At 35.9% G+C, this 18,970-nt stretch overlaps 1 protein-coding gene across 1 annotated transcript; it reads left to right on the top strand.

Moving 5' to 3' along the window:
- The first annotated feature begins 15,535 nt into the window (after positions 1 to 15,535).
- LOC125656234 (uncharacterized) lies at positions 15,536 to 16,913 on the top strand. The gene is made up of 3 exons (XM_048886853.2): positions 15,536 to 15,711; positions 15,847 to 15,958; positions 16,284 to 16,913. The coding sequence occupies exons 1-3, from the start codon at positions 15,651 to 15,653 to the stop codon at positions 16,480 to 16,482; spliced, it is 372 nt and encodes a 123-aa protein (XP_048742810.1). The 5' UTR covers positions 15,536 to 15,650; the 3' UTR covers positions 16,483 to 16,913.
- Positions 16,914 to 18,970: the final 2,057 nt, after the last annotated feature.

Here is an 18,970-nt window from a genome sequence, read left to right as displayed (position 1 = left end):
TAGGGCAGTCGACGATACTACGATAAAATTGCGACCTGGTGAATGTGCATGTGAAGGGAGGAGGGGGCGAGTTGAGGTAACTTCCCAAGAAGCCTACGAACGGGTGCGCTTGAAATAGCGTTCGTGGATATTTTATCCCAATGTTTTCGTCGCTAAGGTATATCAATCACATTCATGGTCATCAATTTGAATATTAATACGTGTGTGACATGGCGGCTGTGAGTAGCGCATACACGAAAATGAAAATTTTAATTGCCAATTCAACCTGTATGTTGACTAGCCTTACTATAGATACTACTGTATTTCCATCATATATGCCCATTTTCCAAGTAAAACCCCTAATACTTTGACAAAACAGTATATCTCCTTACTCCAATACCCATGACTGTCTCAGGAGTTAATGTTTCATCTTTGGCTTTCTATCTCATTTGTCCATCAAATTAATGATTTTGTTTTACATTTCTGATGTTTTTGATATTGTTACCAATTGTATTGTTAGCCATTTCCTCATGAATGCGATGCGGTTGTAAACAATGCACGTATGGATATTGATCGGCTAGGAACTGCAACAGGAATAGAATTATAATGTAAATATGTACATGGCATTATGTCATCGTGCATATGTTTATCAAAAATTCTGGACAATGTCAATTGTGATATTGCCATTCTACAGTGTATTTGAACATAAACTTAACCAGAATGCAATACTTAGATACGATTAGTTCAAATTATTCAAAGTATGTCCATATAGAGCCAGGTCGTTGTCAAAACTTTAACATACTTTACTCAAGCTTTGTAGGTAAACGGGGGGGGGGGTAGGGTTATGTATAAGAGAGACTTGCAGTTTACAGTGTCGGGAATACCAGATAAAGATTCTGTTTGTATCATTGGTATCTAGGTCAAACGCCAACACCCAAACTCGTTATGTATATACTCGGTAAGTATTTACCATAAGATAGGGGTATTCAATTATGCTACATTGAATTAAATCTTTCAGATGCATCGTTTATTCACTTGTGCACTCAAGGTGATGTGGCAATACCACTGTGAAAAACGAACTAGGGTAAAGTACGTTACCATAGTCTAAGATGGCGACAGGCAAGTACGCTAATGTTGCTGTTGCATCAAATCTACAAATATATGGAGTACATATTGGTTGTTAATGTGGTAATAGTCTAAATAGTAGAAGGTGAAGTAGTGGTATTATGTATAACGACCCTATCGCGAATGGAGACGTCACAATTGCAGACAAAGGGTTGCAAAATTCATGCTTATGCTCTGCGCTTACAACCTTTCAGTAGAGAGGAATCTTTATAGTGCCACACAAGCTATAACATGGTAACTTGGGTTTTATGGTCTCATTTGAAGGACCTTCCCATATAGTTGCCTCTTCCAAACAGCAAGCGGTACCGAGGAGGCATTTTAAGCCGGATCTCCACGGAATAATAGTAGAAGGTAAATGTTCTAACCATTGTATTGCTGTAATAGGCGTTGATCATGCACATTATAAGGACTACTTAGTAATAGAAGGTAAATATTTCATAAAAATTAAATAATTTTTTGCCAGCGTGACAAAAGCAGTTGTAAGCAAACTACAAAATTATGAACTGTATGAAAGGAAAAGATGACGAACAGTGATCAATTTCATATCCCCTTTAATCAACACAAAATAGAAAGTTGGGCAAACATGAACCTTTGGATATACCAGAGGTGGGGTCAGGTGCATAAGAAAAATAAGCATCACCTGTCGACCGCACACACCCGCCGTGAGCCCTATATCTTGATCAAGTAAACGGAGTCATCCATAGTCAAAATCAATATGGCAAAAACGGTCTAACAATCGCTTTGAAACACGTCAGACAGCATTTAACCCAATGATAGGTTGTATTGGCAAACTAAATCGTTATATCGACCATATAATTTGCGAAATGCTGACTTTAAACGAGACTGTTGCAATCCCTGCACTATCAACTTGTTTTTCAGTAGCCTGTTTCGATTTAAAAACTGACCATACACAGACCAAGCTTTTGCGTATCGAATCAGTTGAGAGATATGAACATCGTATGCAGGTGATGATGGAAGATTTCTTCATAAATACTAGGACTGTTTGATATGTAATGTGCATTGTACCACAGCGCAATAGTGCTTTGCACGATTTCATGGATGGTGATACTCATGAATAGCTCTTTTAAATACCTTTCCAACAGTATAAACACGAGCCTTCAGCTACACATGATTTTAAACTTGTAGTCATTTCAATAGAGCCAGTCGTTGAACACTGTTGTAAAAATAGTTGGGAAACGGGTTGAGAATGTTGACGAAACTAGATCTTATATAAAAGTTTGCAAAGGGTGCCTTTCATTTTGACGCGTAGTTTGAAAGTACAAAAAATCTGCCAGATGGATACCGCCTATATTGACAGATGACCAAAAAAAAAAAAAAAAAAAAAACGGCTACAAGTACAAAAGACAATTTTCAAGCATTGTTACTGGTGATGAAACATTGGTTCACTATTTCGAACCAGTCAGAAAAATTGGAAACAAATATGGCTAACTAAACATGGTAGAAGGCCTGTAGTTGCCAAACAACCCTATAAGCACAAAGAAGGTTCTTTATTCCATATTCTTCTCATGTGATGGTATAGCCGTACAAATTCCGGTGCCAAAGGTCAAACGTATCACAGGTCTGTATTACCGAGATGCTATACTAAAAAAGCTCAGGAAATATTATCATAAACGACACCCTGTGTCAGGATTTAGGCATGTTCGTCTACTTCATGATAATGCTCTATCGCATACATCTGAGCTTGTGGGGCAATTTTTAGATCCGAGAATGTTACCCTCTTGCAACACCCATCATACTCTCAAGATCTAGCCCCTTGCGACTTTTTCCTTTTTCCAAAACTTATAAAGTTCTTATCTGGTCGTCGTTAAAAGTCCCGACAGGCCTTCGACTCAGTCAACAGTCAGTGCCTCAGAGGTCTACCTAAATCAGTGTACTGTGACGCATTTCATAGATTAATTCAGAGATTGAAATTATGTATTATGTTCATTTCACTATCTGAATCGAATGCTTTGGGGAAGTCGTACAATACACATTACATATTGAACAGCCCTCGTATGGAAAGTTGCCGATGGAGAAGCTGAAATCATCCCGTTTATCATAAAGTTGAGTTGCTAAATACATGTTTATTCAGTATATACATACATACAAACAAACATACATATATAAATACGAAGGACAACCAATGAAAGCCCGAAAGCTTATTTCCAATAGGGTCCTTTGATGCACGGATGTTTGCTCTGGGGGTCATGTATCTGGGAGGAAACCGGAGTACCCGGAGGAAAACCATGTGTCTGAGCGGGCAACCACCATACCCTCTCACATACAACCACTGCCAATCACGGGGATCGAGCTCGGGTTGCAGCGGTGAGAAGCGAGAGCGCTACCTCTGCGCTACCTGGACACCTAGATTGTCGTTAATATCTAATTTCAATAGAATATCTAAGTGTGAAGTAGAAGTGGACGACAATGAACAATGAAACAAATGTTCTATTCTAAAGAAAGCTTAGGTCTGTTGATGACATTGATCGTTTCTGCACTTATTTGTACCATATGTTATGCACTGCTGCATCCCTTTTTTACTCTTTCAGCAAAGATTGAATCGTCTTTAGACATCGAACTTGACAGAAAACTGATCGACAATCCTAACTGCAGTGTAAATTGTTTTGCAAGTTACTTTGAACGAGTGTACAACCCAACTGAATGCAAAGACGTTTAATCAGAGTTTTTTCACCTTGTTTAACTCAAGAAATAAACTAATCTCCATTCATATTCTACGTTTCCGGGAGAAATATCCTCAACTAAGGTATGTAAGGTGAAGATAACGAACAGTGATCAATCTCATAACTCCTACAAGCAATACAAAATAGATAGTTGGGCAAACACGGACCCCTGGACACACCAGAGGTGGGATCAGGTGCCTAGGAGGAGTAAGCATCCCCTGATGACCGGTCACACCCGCCGTGAGCCCCATATCCTGATCAGGTAAACGGAATTATTCGCAGTCAAATCAGTGTGTCAAGAACGGCTTAACAATCGGTATGAAACACGTCAGACAGCATGTGACCCAATGCGAGGTTGTATTGACGAACTAGATCGTGATAACGACCGTAGAATTTGCGAAATGCTGACTTCAATCGAGACTGTTGAAATCCCTGTACCATCAACTTGTTTGTCAGTAGCTTACCTCGATTTAAAAACTTACTATACCCAGAACAAGCTCTTGCATATCGAATCAGTTGAGATATATAAACACCATATGCAGGTGATAATGGAATATTGCTACATAAATGTGGGAAATTGACGATGGAGAAGCTGAAATCATCCCGTTTGTCATACAGTTGAGTTGTCAGTTTGCCGTTGATGTCTACTTTCAATAAAATATCTAAGTATGAAGCAGAAGTGGACGACTCTGTGGTGTCCTTTATTTCGAGCTCACAGGGATATATCAAATCGACATATGAATGAAAGCTATCATTGTTAATAGACAAAACGTCATCGATATATCTAAAAGTCGAATTGAAGGTCACATCGAGAGATTTTTTCTTCTCACGTAGAAGTTTTTGAATAAATTCTGCTTCATATGAATATAAAAACAGGTCATCTAACAAAGTAGCACAATTCGTGCCCATGGGAATTCCAACAGACTGTTGGAAGACCTGATCACCAAAGACCACGAAGATATTGTCAATGAGGAACTCTAGCATATTTTTTATTTCAACTTCAGAGTACTTGTGCGTGGAATCAGAGTGGTGTTTAACAAAGTAAGTTTTTGAATGACTGATCACTAGATATGAGTATTTCCGTTTTCCGTTTTTGTTAAAGAAGCAACTGTTTATGATGTCAAAAAGTCTAGTCTTTAATTTATCGTGAGGAATGGTCGTGTACAGTGTTGAAAAATCATGGGTTTTAATGCTATTGATTTGAGAAAAATTCTGTGATTTCAAGTTTACTAAAAGTTCTTTAGGATTTTTTAGAATCCACATTTGATTAACACCACTTCTGGCATATGTAGTCGCACAGTAAGTTTGAAGTTTTTTACAAACAAAGACAATGTTGTTACTAGCTTTGTCAGCTGGAACCAAAACATATTCCTCATGTAACCTATCTAATTCTTTTATCACTTCTGGTTTACTAAACACAGAAAGATAGATGGTACGTACTTTTGTTTTCATGTGTCTAATGCGGGATTTTAATATCCCTCTTATGCTTTTAACCCATTCTGACAATGTATCAAGTTCTTCTTTTACATATTTAGCCCATCGTCTGGCATAATCTTCGACAGAACTCATAATAGAGATGAAGTTCTGTCGCCAATTAAAAGACCGAGGTTCTCTGTATTTAGGACCTTTAAGAATAAATGATTTGAGGTCCTCATTTTCAACTATATCAACATCACCAGTAATGACATGTCCAGCTGGACTGTAGTTGAAAGAAGATGAAGAACAAAAACATGTTGGTGGATTACGTATAAGATGGTCTATATCTAAGCACTGCAAAGTTTGTTTATAATTAAAAAGTTTGGATGCAATAGTAGAAGTATAGCTGTAGGAAATACAGGGAGTAGACTTGAACTTGAAATAAGTTGGAATACACGACTGAACCCTTTTATGACGAAGAATGTTGCTTATGTTGACGGCATCTATTCCTTTCTTTGTAAATTTGAGCTTAAGGAACTGACGGCATGATTTGGAAGAAATAGCATCCATGGTCCGTGCTGGTTTATAGAGCCTCTGGTAGGCAACATCCATAATCACAGAGTTCAGTCTATATTCAGGTGTTGAAAAATCCAAGTATAGACTAGTCATAGCTTCTTCAAATAACGTATGTAAAACCCTCAATGGAATAGAGTAAAGTTTTGTACGAATATGATGTGGACCCAATTGTCTGTTGACGTGAGGCAAAAGTGAATCAAACGTGACATCATTTATACTTGGTCTTTTATATGAACGATGTCCGTGACTGCGTTTTCGTCTTTGGGTATTGGGAAAGAGTCTATCTAACCTTATGAAGGAGCTTAAACGCAGAAAGGCACCAGGACTGGATCGTATTCGAAATGGACATCTTATATATGGAGGACCCTCACTTTCCACATGTATCTCGCACTTTTTCAAGTCAGTAATAAAGATTGTTAAAAACCCAGCTATCTGGGAAAAGGATCTTATAGTACCTATCTAGAAGAAAAATAACAAATTCAAAAAAAAATCACCTGACAGCTATTGACCAATCGCACTTCTTTCATGTCTTATGAAATTAATTGAGAAAATACTGATGATTCGAAACCATATACTCGTCATCATATACTACCATCCATCCAATTTCCAAAGCCAGACGGCTTCCAAACAAGACTCAGATCCATTACAGCTTCATTAAATTTTCAAGAAAATATCTTCCATAACTAAGAACATAGTAGTCGCAAAATACTTTTGATATTGTTTGGAGGCACGGCCCCACACTCACTTTACGCTATCTCGGTGTGATAGGATTTGTATGGACTCTCACTGACGATTGCTACACGATCATTTTCTGTTCAGTTGCCGTGAACCAGACGAATTCTTACTGGTTTTCCATTTCTCAAGGAGTAAGACTAAGTGGTGTTCTTTCAGCCTTTCTGTATCTAGTGTTTTCTAAGCAATCTTATACAGGAACTTCAAAATAAAACACCAGCTCCCGATCTAATCCAGTTATGGAATATAATCTACCCATGTAGCTTTGTCACCATGGGGACTTCAAACCCTTCTAGACGCAGTCTACAGCTACCCAATGCAGTGAAGATTTACATTCAACGCAAATAAATTTACTGTCCCATGCTTGTCTCCATCAAACTCAAGCATTACCTCCACCTTATGGTGACTTGGCCAGGATACCATTAAACTCGCAAAAGCTTACATTCATCGTAGTATTTTTCTTGATGCAACAATGGATCACAGCAATAGGACTACAAATAAAATTCAACTTTTAAATCTGAAGCACATATTCTACAAGCCGTTACGGTACATTGCTCTGGTTTCAGTTTAGGTACTTTTATTTCAAATGTGAATACATTTAAGTGTACCAGCTACTACTACTCCTAGTTTAATTACTATCATTCCACTATTTAACAATCCTGCTCTTATTACTACTCCTAAAACAACGGTTAAACTGAAATCCATGGGTGCGATATTTATATCCGCACATTCTATAGAACATTCGGGTAAGAAGTAATCAATTAATCTTTCGATATGATAAGTGGTGTCCTGTAGTTTTGAAACGTTTAATTTATCCTGGGGACCAACCAGGGGTTGAAAACGACACGTTTCTACAAAAAACGTTCTCCCGGTCACTCCTCTTTTATTTTACGCAGTGGTCGAATCATCGTTTGGAAAGTATTTGAAGCATTCTGTCCTGAAAATATCTAATTTTTCACGATTTTGTTTTTCACCACGAGGCACAATTTGGTTCCCAGAATTCCTCTTACATTTTATGCACAAGCCAAATCATCTTCCGGGAGATGGATGATGGCGACTTTAAGATGTGCAACAGGTTTTCAGATTTTCTTTTTCACATTGATGAGCAAATGAGATGGAATAAAGACAAACGAAAGTCTGGTGCCCAGTGCATTATATCATGTACAAAAAGACAATATTTGCTTTAAGGTTTGGAATGAGGGCGATTCGAAACATATTTGAACGATCAAAAACTGAAGGTGTTGGGATGAGTAAGGGACACATGCCCATCAGAATAGTCCGTGCAACAGGTATATATACGGTTTATGGACCATCACCTATAATGTTTCAGCTGTATTTAAGAAATTGTGAAATAGTTTTTTCTTTAAATAACCACAGGACAACAGAATACGCAATGTATCTTGACATATGCAGCTAGAATAATGAAGGTAAAGGGTATACATACGTGCTGGTGTATCACTGTCTTACGACAGCATCGACAGCATCTATCTCAACATGTACACTATTGGTTTGCCGGTGGGTTTTGTTTTTGAGGATTGTTTTTATCTTCTTAATTTCGAGTTAAATGTTGACATCTGGAATAGTTGGACTTAAAAATGTAAATAAATTCGACATTTAGAATCAATTGAAAGAAACCACCGATTTCGTCTTGGTTTTAATGTGTGATCGGTGATTCTGTTTTATGTGTATTTATTAGTTTTTGCCTACAACATTTATGCCAACACTGTTTCAGCTTTTGAGTTAACATTTTAGAATACTTATTTTGATTTTGACTGCGGATAACTCCGTTTACCTGATCAGGATATAGGGCTCACCGTGGGCGTGACCGGTCAACAGGGGATGCCTACTCCTCCTAGGCACCTGATTCCACCTCTGTCGTGTCCAGGGGTCTGTGTTTGCCAAACTATCTATTTTGTATTGCTTATAGGAGTTATGAGATTAATCACTGTTCGTTATATACACCTTACCTTAGATACTTAGCATTGTGTTCTACCAAAAAACTTTAACTATTGATCGTACTGGTAATGTTTTATTTTGATAGTTTTATGAATGTAAGATTTAATGTTATACTGTCATTTAATTGTTTGTTTTTTATTGTTGCATTCCTCACCCCTACCCTTGTAAAGTGCTAGAGTGTCTTATATAATTTGTTTTATATAAGACACTGTATATATTTTATTTATTTATTTAATGGTTTTCACTGGCAAGTATTGTCACTGTTATTGTTGAGAGCATACATGTGATTTATCTCTAAAAATGCCAGCGGAGACACTGCGGACATCGTTTTTGTCTATGTTTGTAACATTCTCTTTCCTGTCATTACGGTGGCAATAAGTCGGGGATTATTGCCGGGAATGTGGTCGGCAGTGTTTTGGGATTGACCATTTTCGTGTCCATCGTGACAATTCTCTGTGTCAAAATCCATAAAACGACAAAATATGGCCAAGTGATTGTCCGTCCAGCAGAGTCAGCACAGCCAACGATTGTCCAGCCAACGCAGCCAACGGTCTCCTAGAAGTTGTTTCTATCTTTTAGAATTCATCCTTAACATGTAACCACATTAAGGTTTTAAATATCTTAATTCATTGGTCACATTCATTACAATGCATTCCTTTTTTTTTCAGAGCAACATGCTCATGGAGGATATGTGGGATACCAGCCGCCCCTAATCACACCTATCTACCCCCGTACCAAGGAAACCCTCAAGTATCCACTCCCACTACACCAATGTAAAATACCCGTCTAAGAAGAAGTGTGAATTTTGCACGGTAAAATGAATATTACACATGAAATTCTGTCCTCACCAATGATTTTATTTACACGATAAATATCATTTGTTATACATTCTGTGGAATAGTGAAATTTATATCTGTTGGGAATGGGATTTAATTGTTGATATTATAATCATTTTTCTTTTCAATTTGAATCATTTTAAGGAGGAATCACGAAATTACGGAATTTGTAAGTCTGTTAAAAACTGTAACTTTCGTATTGTACTTACAGTATATGTGAGGAAAGTAACATGTTGGAGCTTGAAAGGATTGCCACAAAGAAAATAGTTGGAAATGTAAATATATCATTATTAACCATAGAATACTCCATTAGCAAACGTTGTGGTCCCCTTTATTTCCTTTTTCATAAACAGTTTAAAACTAAACATTTCTGTTTGGTGTTTATATTTGCATTTCATGCATTTATGTTTCGTGCAAAGTTATCAAAATATATGCTGATAATTTACACATGTTTTGGAGTTTAATAATCTGAAAATTGTATGAACTGGGTGAGAATATAAGATTTCATACTCTAATAGCAAATGTCTAAATGAGATGTATGTAGAACATATATTTGCTTTAGTGCCATGCCAGGTCGCTCATCACAGAGTTAAAACAACCGACCTGGCAAAACTGCAGCGGATACAGAATGTGGCAGCACGAATCATCACTCGTACCAAGAGAAGTGATCACATAACTCCAGTGCTGATTTCTTTGACAGGCACATCCAATACAAAATTATTCTCTACTCATATAAGGTGATTCATAAGATGGCACCAAGATACTTGGAATAGGTGATCACTGTTTACCAACCAAATCGTTCCACACGATCTGAAAATTCACTGACATTAGTTGGACCTAGATGTTGAACCTCCACATATGGAATCAAGTGTTTGGATGTTGCAGCAGCTACACTTTGTAAACATCCACCGTTGTCAGAATTTGAACACTTTTAAAAAAACATTTAAAAACACATCTTTTTAGACTTTCATATTATTAGTATTATAGGTGGTTAAATCTTTATGGTTTTAACATGACGTTCTCAAGGGTACATTACTTCGATATGCAACAGATTGTTCTGCGTATGGTCGGTTTTTAAATCGAGGAGGCAAGCTACTGAACAATTTCTTGTACTTTAAGCAATAAAAACTTTTTTTAGTTGTATAAGTCATGTCAATCTGTAAGAGGATTTGTAAAAAAATCATCAAAAGTTAGCTTAAACCCAAGAATTACTAAGTTAAGTGTGGAGTTTTTCAAACATGTTCTTGTGCTATAATATTATTATAGTGACATATTTTGACAAAATTGAGCAATTTCAGGAGTACAGTATATAATATGTTGGGATAGTAAAATACAATCAAGACAATTCCTTGACTTACCAGTGTCTATATACGTGTAGGATTATGAAATTGATCATTATTCGTTATTTTAACTTCATATATGTAGATATGAATAATTGCGCGTTGATTATTATAGACACACAACATACGTTTATACGTATATTTTTATTTTAATGTACTTCCGTGTTTTTTCTGTTGAATAAATCTCAATACAAGAAGCTTCTGGTGCAAATCTACATAAAATCAACTCCCATTATTACTTTCAGTATTTTTCATTCTTTACGCCGGTCAGGTGTCTTAACTACATAGTTCACATCACTAAGCTTGCTTTCAATTTCATTAGGATCATAATGCCTACCCTGAAAAGGAACAGGCAAGAATACAAAAACCTTATCACCTACTTTAAAACTATATCCCTAGCATCTTTGTCATACCAAACTTTCATTTTGGCTTGAGACCTCTTAAGATTTTTCTGGTGTTAATTCACAATCATGATCACGTATCTTTTTAAAACTAAATGCATATTTTAAAAATTAAAAAATCCACTAGTTTCAGTCAACCATTTTTCCTTCCACAATTTCAAAGGACCTCTAACTGAATGACCAAAGACGAATTCAGAGGGACTGAATCCCGGAGACTCCTGAACTGCTTCTCTTAGCGGATATGAAACAAGCTGAACCCATTTATCCCAGTCTTTATCATGCTGGTAACAATATGTTTTCATCATAGTTTTAAGGGTTTGATGGAAATGTTTAAGTGCCCCTGAAAATCGGAACGATTAGCAGTAGACGTACACTGTTTAACACCTAACATGTGAATGACCTGTTGAAACAACCCTGACATGAAATATGAATCTTGGTCTGACTGAATAGCCTTAGGCACTCTTGGAAAACTGAAAAAAAAACTTGGTAAGGGCCTTGACTATGGTATTTGCCTTAATATCCCTAAGGGGTATAGCTTCAGGGAATCAAGTTGACGTACATATGATAGTAAGTAAATACTGGTTACCTAAAATAGTGTTTGGCAAAAGTCCCACAAAATTCATTAAAACTCAACTAAATGCTTCTTCAAATGGTATAATGAGTTGGGACAGATGAAATCTTCTGATTAGGTTTACCTACTATCTGGCAAACATAACAAGACTTGCAAAATTCAGAACCCTCTTTTCTTAACTTAGGCAAATAAAACTATGATTCAAAATTTTGTTAGTCTTATTGACTCCTAAATGACCTGTTGTGAGTGTATCGTGAACCAAATCCATGATGTCCCGATATATCAGTGGGGCCACCATCTGGTGAGCGACACGCCATACTTCACCCGGTGGCGCATCATTTTCGCATAAGGACCCCATCGTTGGTATAGAAATGTTCTTCAACTTTTGTTTCCTCTTCTGAAGGAAGTGTCTTCTTGCTTAGTTGGATAATATCAGGACCTTTATTTTGCTCGGACAGTAGCTGCTCTTTACTAAGGGTGTCCTTGCCCTAGTATAACTGTATATTGGAATCATCATCGTCACTGGCTTTCAATGGACAATCACTGTTACATGGCTTTCTGTTTTCATTTGAACTGCTAACAAGGTCAAACAGGAAAGTGTGGCTGAAGTCAATTTCATGGGATGGACCAGCTGTGTTTAGGCGTTGAACATGGTCAGCCTCGACTTCTTTTCTTCTGGTCAAATCCATTAGGGCACAGGCTGTGTAAAGTCTTCTTCATCGGACGCGACATTGGAGTGGTTTTTTTCACAAACTATAGGATCTGGTATACCTTTGCCACCAGCTAAATCGTTGGCTAACAGCAAGCAAATGCCTTGTATAGGAATAGTAAGTCGAACACCTCTGATAGCTGGTCCCGTAATTACATCTGATTTCAGATCAATTATATGTAAAGGAACATCAATGACGCCTAGCTCAACATTCTGTAATAAAACTGACCCACTAGAAGTCTGCACAGTCAAAAGTAAAACATTTTCTAACAACAACGTCTGTGCAGCACCAGTATCTCCCAAACTCTGATCAGATTTAACTTCACTTGAGCCATTGAGTGAAACAAATTCCTTAAATAAAAAGGGCTTATAATCCCCCATAGAATTAAAAGAACTGAGCTTCGAACCCTGCACAACAGGAGTGTGAGAACAAAACGAAACAAAGGCTTTCCTATCATTTCTAAATGCTCTAAAAACATGAGGCTTGGGAAGGTCATTTGTTTCTCTTAATCTTAAACCATTCACGAACCAGATGGCATTTTCTCTTACAAGGAGGAAGCGATCCTACACCAGAGGAACCTTCGGAACAGTTTGACCTTGAACTGGACTTAGAACCATTGTGAGGACTAAACTGAAACTCTGAACTACTCTTTTTATCTGAGTCTACTCTCTTTGATGAACTACTAGCTTGAGATTTTGCTACCATTTTTTCTTATAAGAGAAAGTATAATATTTTAAATAACCGAGGCTTCCTCAAGAGTTATAACATTATTATCTTCTATATATGTTCTCAAATCTTGGTGAACACATTCCCTAAACTCCTCTACTAAAATGAGTTGAAGAAAGTTATTGAAATTGTCATTGATTCTATTTGATCTCAATAATTGATCAAACAAATATTCTTTCTCTTTTGCAAATTCAACATATGTTTGATTGTCAAATTTTCTGTATTTTCTGAATTTTTTTCTATACGCGTTGGGCATTCATAAGCTTTTAATATAGCGGTCTTGACCTTGTCATATACTGAACTCTCAAATATGGCCAGTGCCAAATAAACATCGGGCGCACTGCCAATCAAAACACATTGTAACAAAGTTGACCAAACCTGCAATTTTTTTTTCAAATTGAGGAAAATATTTATCAACTGATTTTTCCTAAAATGTCTGAACTAATCAAATATTTTGAGCTGCATCAAATTAATTTTTGTACAGTTTCATATTTCTGTTGTAATTTTGATTTTTCTAATTTTTAAAATAGCATTTGTTCTCTCTCAAATTCATATTGCACTTGCCTGTCCTTTCCTCTTTCCAAACTTTCATCTCTCTCTCTCTCTCTCTCTCTCTCTCTCTCTCTCTCTCTCTCTCTCCTCTGTTCTTTCCCATTCCTTTTATATCTCCGCTCTTTCCTTTTCTTTATTTCACTCAGCAGCAGTTCTTTCATTTTCTAGTTTTATTTTCTAAATCTTCATTTCTTCACTTTCAATTTTTCTTTCTAATATTATTTTTTCTAAATCTAATTCAAATTCCATCGTTTTTGCTGGTTCGACTGATTGTTTTTGAATATCATATGACTCAAAACTATTTCATTCTACAAGACTTTTAGTGACCGTAACTTTGATATTGTGTTTACTCATTGAAGATTTAATCTCTGACCCTAAGTATAGAGCTCAAATTTTCAATTCATCTTTTCAAGGCATCAAACAGCTGAACATTCTGCGAGTCAAGAAAGTATGTGACCAAAAAACTTGGCGAATTCTGTTGTCTATCCAATTCAATAAATTCAGAAAAAAATGAAATTGAAATACGAAATGCAATATTTTTTGCATTGTATTCTGATCCCGGACGAACCCCTAATTTTGTTATGGGTCAGAATTGTCCAGGATGTACCGACAGAGGAATCTAACAACTAAAAATCTTTATTCGCAATTAACAATTGAAAAGAAATTGCAACAATAGCAAAATACTCACTTACGGTAGTTGAACAATGAATATCACAACAACAACAACAACAACAACAACACACACACACACACACACACACACGTAAATTTCAAAATCCCAGTTTCCACTTATGAAAATAATCCGAAAATGCCTATACAGTGTCTAACCAGAGCTTTTCTTATCATTAGAGTGCCAGTGTATCTATAATTAAAAAAAATGATTTTTCTAGTACAATCTTGAAAGACAATGATGCAACCATTACGTAATCTTTCTACTAAAGAAAGCAAACATACTCTGGAACAATCTAGGACATAGGTGTCAATTGAGTGCAAGTAATACACAACACAAACAAAAGTCCAATCGCTACACAACGACCTTTTTACACCCTGTTACTTCATTGAGGATACACGCTATTTACGCTGCTATACATAAATCCATACGTGTATAATGTACAGTTTTACTTTGAGTTTACATTTTGAAAAAAAAATGAGGAAATCAAAGACTTTTGCGGTTTATGTGCGATTTGGAAAAAAATGACCATACTACTAATTTTTTTTTTTTTATTTTTTTTGGTTTGTTTTAACTTTAAAATTCCATAATGATTTTTATGAATTAAAAGTGTGAAAATGTCATTTTTTCCAATCTACTACCATTAAACTTTATATCTATATTGCTAGAAGACATGAGTGCAACATCATTTGATGTAGCGATTAATTCGTGTTGCTTATGTTGTGTTGACAAATCGACACAATGTGAATAAATCGTGTGTAAATTTAAGTACAAAAGGCCAAGTTTCTTATATTTTATCCCAGTAACAAACACTATGATCCTTTTTTCTTTTTAATTTGGATGATATATATCTCCTTCAATGTAGAAATCAATAATATACTTCCAAAAAACATTGACAATGCTAGATAACGCAGGTACGAACTTCTATAAAACAAACACGGTGATGCAATTCTTTATACCTTCCTTTTGTTGTTGGGTTTAGATATTTTCGTAATAGGAGGGATTGATGTGGTAAGTATTATCAACTAATGGAAAAAACTGGGTATTTAGTGAGTCATAACTGAAATTATTCGCAATGGTTACATGCAGGTTTGAAATATCGCGGTGTGTAGAAACGAACGAGAATGGTTTTTATGGTCAATTTCACGGGTTGTATCGTATACCTTGTCTATATCATGAATATTCATTTTGACAACATAAACGTCTATGTTTGATTTTTTTTAAATATACATCAAAATGACGACAAGTTGTATACTATTTATACTGAAGACATAGAACGAACCTGAACATTTGCAAAAGCTTATTCATACCAAACGGAACTTGTTAATTCATACCAAACGGAACTTGTTAATTTCGGAAGAAGTAAAAAAAAAAAAAACATGGCTATCGAGATTAAGAATAACATATGTTTTTCGGTTTTAAAAGTTTTCCTCTTGATCAGTAAGTATAATAACTCCTGTAAACTGGCATCATTATTTTGGTCATTTTTTTTTCACGGAAACATAATTCAAATTCAACTTAAAAAAAATCAAATGAAATTCTAATGGGCGTTAAGACACATTGCGTTTATTTAAGTTTCAGATATGAGTCCAGTTAAGTGTGCCAGCTACTGCTACTACAGATACTATTATAGACGCACAGCATACCACTGTTACTACTACTACTACTATTACTATTACAACAGTGGGTGAGATATTTTAATGTGTGCGCATTTTAAAAAGGATTTTAGTGGGTTTTTTTCTCTTTTGCTTTACTATTATCCTGTTACATATATACGTTAGTCGGGTATGACTTATTCCGATAGTTAATATAAGTCTTGCTTTGATTTTGTTCTACTGGAGAAAAATGCCAGTAATTTCATTTTTTTTTTCTAATAAAGGAATAAAGCGATATATCACTATGCTGTTAATTTACCATATTTTTATTTCACTTTTGTTTTTGTCTTTTGTCAATAGTCTGTGTATCTTTAATTTTTTGATTAAATAAATTAATCTCCTTTTCTTTTCTTACAGGGAAAATTCGGCAGGCACGATTACCGGGACTGTGGTAGGCAGTGTTATAGGATCTATCTTTTTCATCGCCATTGTGTTATTTGTCTGCATCAAAGTCTTTAAAAAGACAAACCATGTTCGAGTAATTGTCCGGCCAGCAAAGACGACCGTCTCCTACATCAATACAAGTAGTAAATCTTCTGAAGAGTTTTTCTTTTAGCATCCAAGTTCGCATGCTTATGGGGAATATGCAGGATATCAGCATCTCTCTAATTCCGTCTATCCATCTCCGTACCAAACATATACCTCCCCTGTATTTACCAATGTGAAGCCCTCTCTCAGAAGTGTGAATGTTGTGAAAATAAATTTGACTGATGAAACTCTGTCGTCACCAATGATTTTATTTGTACAATGAATAGGATTTAGATAGATTCTGTGAAATAGTGCATTTTACATCTGTTAGGAAGAAAGATTAATTATTATTATTAGGGTTTTCCGTCTTCAGCGGAAGACCCTTCTATTCTATTGTTTCTTTTTCACTTTTCTTATTAAGGCTTTCAACCTTCCTGTGGAAAGTCCTATTGATATTGTTCTGTTTATTATTTTCCTGCCGTAAAATTTTGTTTTGCCATAAAACTTATCGAAAAACTTTATAGTCCATCACCTAGTACTTCTTGTGAAACGAATACAGTTCACCCTGCGTAATTGAACTTTGACCCCTTACGGAGTTATTGGACCTTTCGCAGAAATCATTGTTATTTCTTCTACGTTTTGACCGTACATGACAGGAGGATGAAACCTTTTCTAAAGCATAGAGGGTAATTAGCAAAATCGAAGAATTTCAAATGAAGGGATTCGGTGTCCCCGAAAGGGAGTTAATGTCTTTTTATATTTTGTGATTTATTCGTAAAACATGTCGCACTTGAGAACGGTTTGTCGTAGAAAGATGGGATCAGCTGAAATAGGATTGTTGACTTTTGACCTTGTAAATTAGGTCAAGGTCAGAGTCATCAAAAAGGAGGAAAAAATAGCACATTTTATACTATCTTTCCTGCTAAGATAGCGGTGAAATATTATATGGGTAAGTATTGACTTCTTGATTAGTTTTGATTGTATGCATTATAACTTTGAACGTTGACCCTTCTGTGAATTTCGGAGACTCACGTTGAAAACCTTGTTATCGCTACGCCTACTTAATGGAAAGTCATAGAGACACAAAAACTTCGCTAATGAATTCACAGTAAAACCCTCTTGCATAGAAAAATTAATCAAAGGGATACGAAAACCCTTAACCATAGTCATTGCCCATGAAAGTCTGCAATATCATTATCTAAGCCTATAACTTTTATATTAATATAGATAGAGACACGGGACCACTTGCAAGATCTTTCAAACAATATCAAGAAAAAGGTCGAAGGGCCTTATGACTCGCCTTAACAATATGATAAATGCCACAATAAATAACTTTTTTCTCAAGAAAATTTTGATAGGACATGTAGAACAAAATTTGTTCAGTTTTGCGAGATATATCTAGAATGATATCCAAAAATAGGCCTCCGGGCGACATGACTCGCCTGATCAATCTAATTTGTATCGCAGTATATAACATTATTAAAAATTTTCTCGAAAAAAAAAGGCTGACCCCTTTAATTAGTGGCCGAGAGGGGCAGAGAGTCTTTAATTTATAACACTTAAATGATCAATATTTGTAAAACATTACCGAAGCTAAATTTTACGTCTAGACAATATATTTGTATCATTATTTATAAATGAAAATCTCAGTCAAATTCTTATCTCATCACATCTAAAATTGGACGGAAGACACATTCGTTGCTCGCAACGAGATCGCATCTAGTTATTATTCTTTTTTTTTCCTTACCGATTTTGTGCAGAAGATTTCTCGGAGATGGCTTGGTCGATTTGCTTCAAAATCTGAACAATGATAAAAGCTAGAGTGCTGAAATTTTCAGTGATGTTAGACGACATGTTGTAGTTGTGCACCTGGGTTTTCAAAATGTCCGGACGTGCCTAGTATGAAATCTCGGTAGGGGTCGAAAATGGAGTTTTAAAAAGTGTCAAATGTTTTAGCACGTTTTAAATAATAACTCTTTACTTGTAAATATTTTGTTTAGACATATATAACAAACGTTGTGCAGTTTGTTGAGATCTTTCGAGCCATATCAAGAAATAGGCCTGTGGGCCAGTGGGCCACATGTCTCCCCTGAACCATTGAATTTCTGTTACAATGATACACTTTTTTCTCACGAAGCTTTGGATAAGATATGTAGAATAAAAGTTGTTGAGTTTTGTAAGATATATATAAAGATATAAAACAAATAGGTCTCCAGGCGTCATGGCTCGACTGAACAGTCGAAGTTGAAATTAATATCATTAATAACTTGAGGGCCCTCAAAATAGTTGAAATCGTGTGTGTTTTTCTTTGATGGAATGTGTGTCACCTGGCGACAGGTGCTTCATCAGTTAGGAAAATCATCGCTGCAGCGAATTTTGCTACGATATTTAAATAAATTGTTTGTTTATAGTACAGAAACGGGTGTTGAACTGGGTGAGGGAATTTATTCTAAGATGGCGACTCTCGCGCCTTGTATTGATATGGTATTACTTGCATTGGGGTGTCATCTTAACGATGTATTAATTGCCGAAACGTGTCGGCATAATTATCTGAACAACTTCAAAGGGGTTTTTCC

The sequence above is a fragment of the Ostrea edulis genome, chromosome 7, assembly GCF_947568905.1.
Source record: "Ostrea edulis chromosome 7, xbOstEdul1.1, whole genome shotgun sequence".
Lineage (NCBI taxonomy): Eukaryota > Metazoa > Mollusca > Bivalvia > Ostreida > Ostreidae > Ostrea > Ostrea edulis.
This window is presented reverse-complemented; position numbering and strand designations above follow the sequence as displayed.

What these genes read in the sequence shown, in the direction of transcription:
- LOC125656234 (XM_048886853.2), top strand. Translation starts at nt 15,651, where the DNA reads ATGGCTATCGAGATTAAGAATAACATATGTTTTTCGGTTTTAAAAGTT. An exon ending in AAAAGTTTTCCTCTTGATCA is followed by an intron (nt 15,712 to 15,846) that starts GTAAGTATAATA and finishes CGTTTATTTAAG; the next exon opens with TTTCAGATATGAGTCCAGTT. An exon ending in TATTACTATTACAACAGTGG is followed by an intron (nt 15,959 to 16,283) that starts GTGAGATATTTT and finishes CTTTTCTTACAG; the next exon opens with GGAAAATTCGGCAGGCACGA.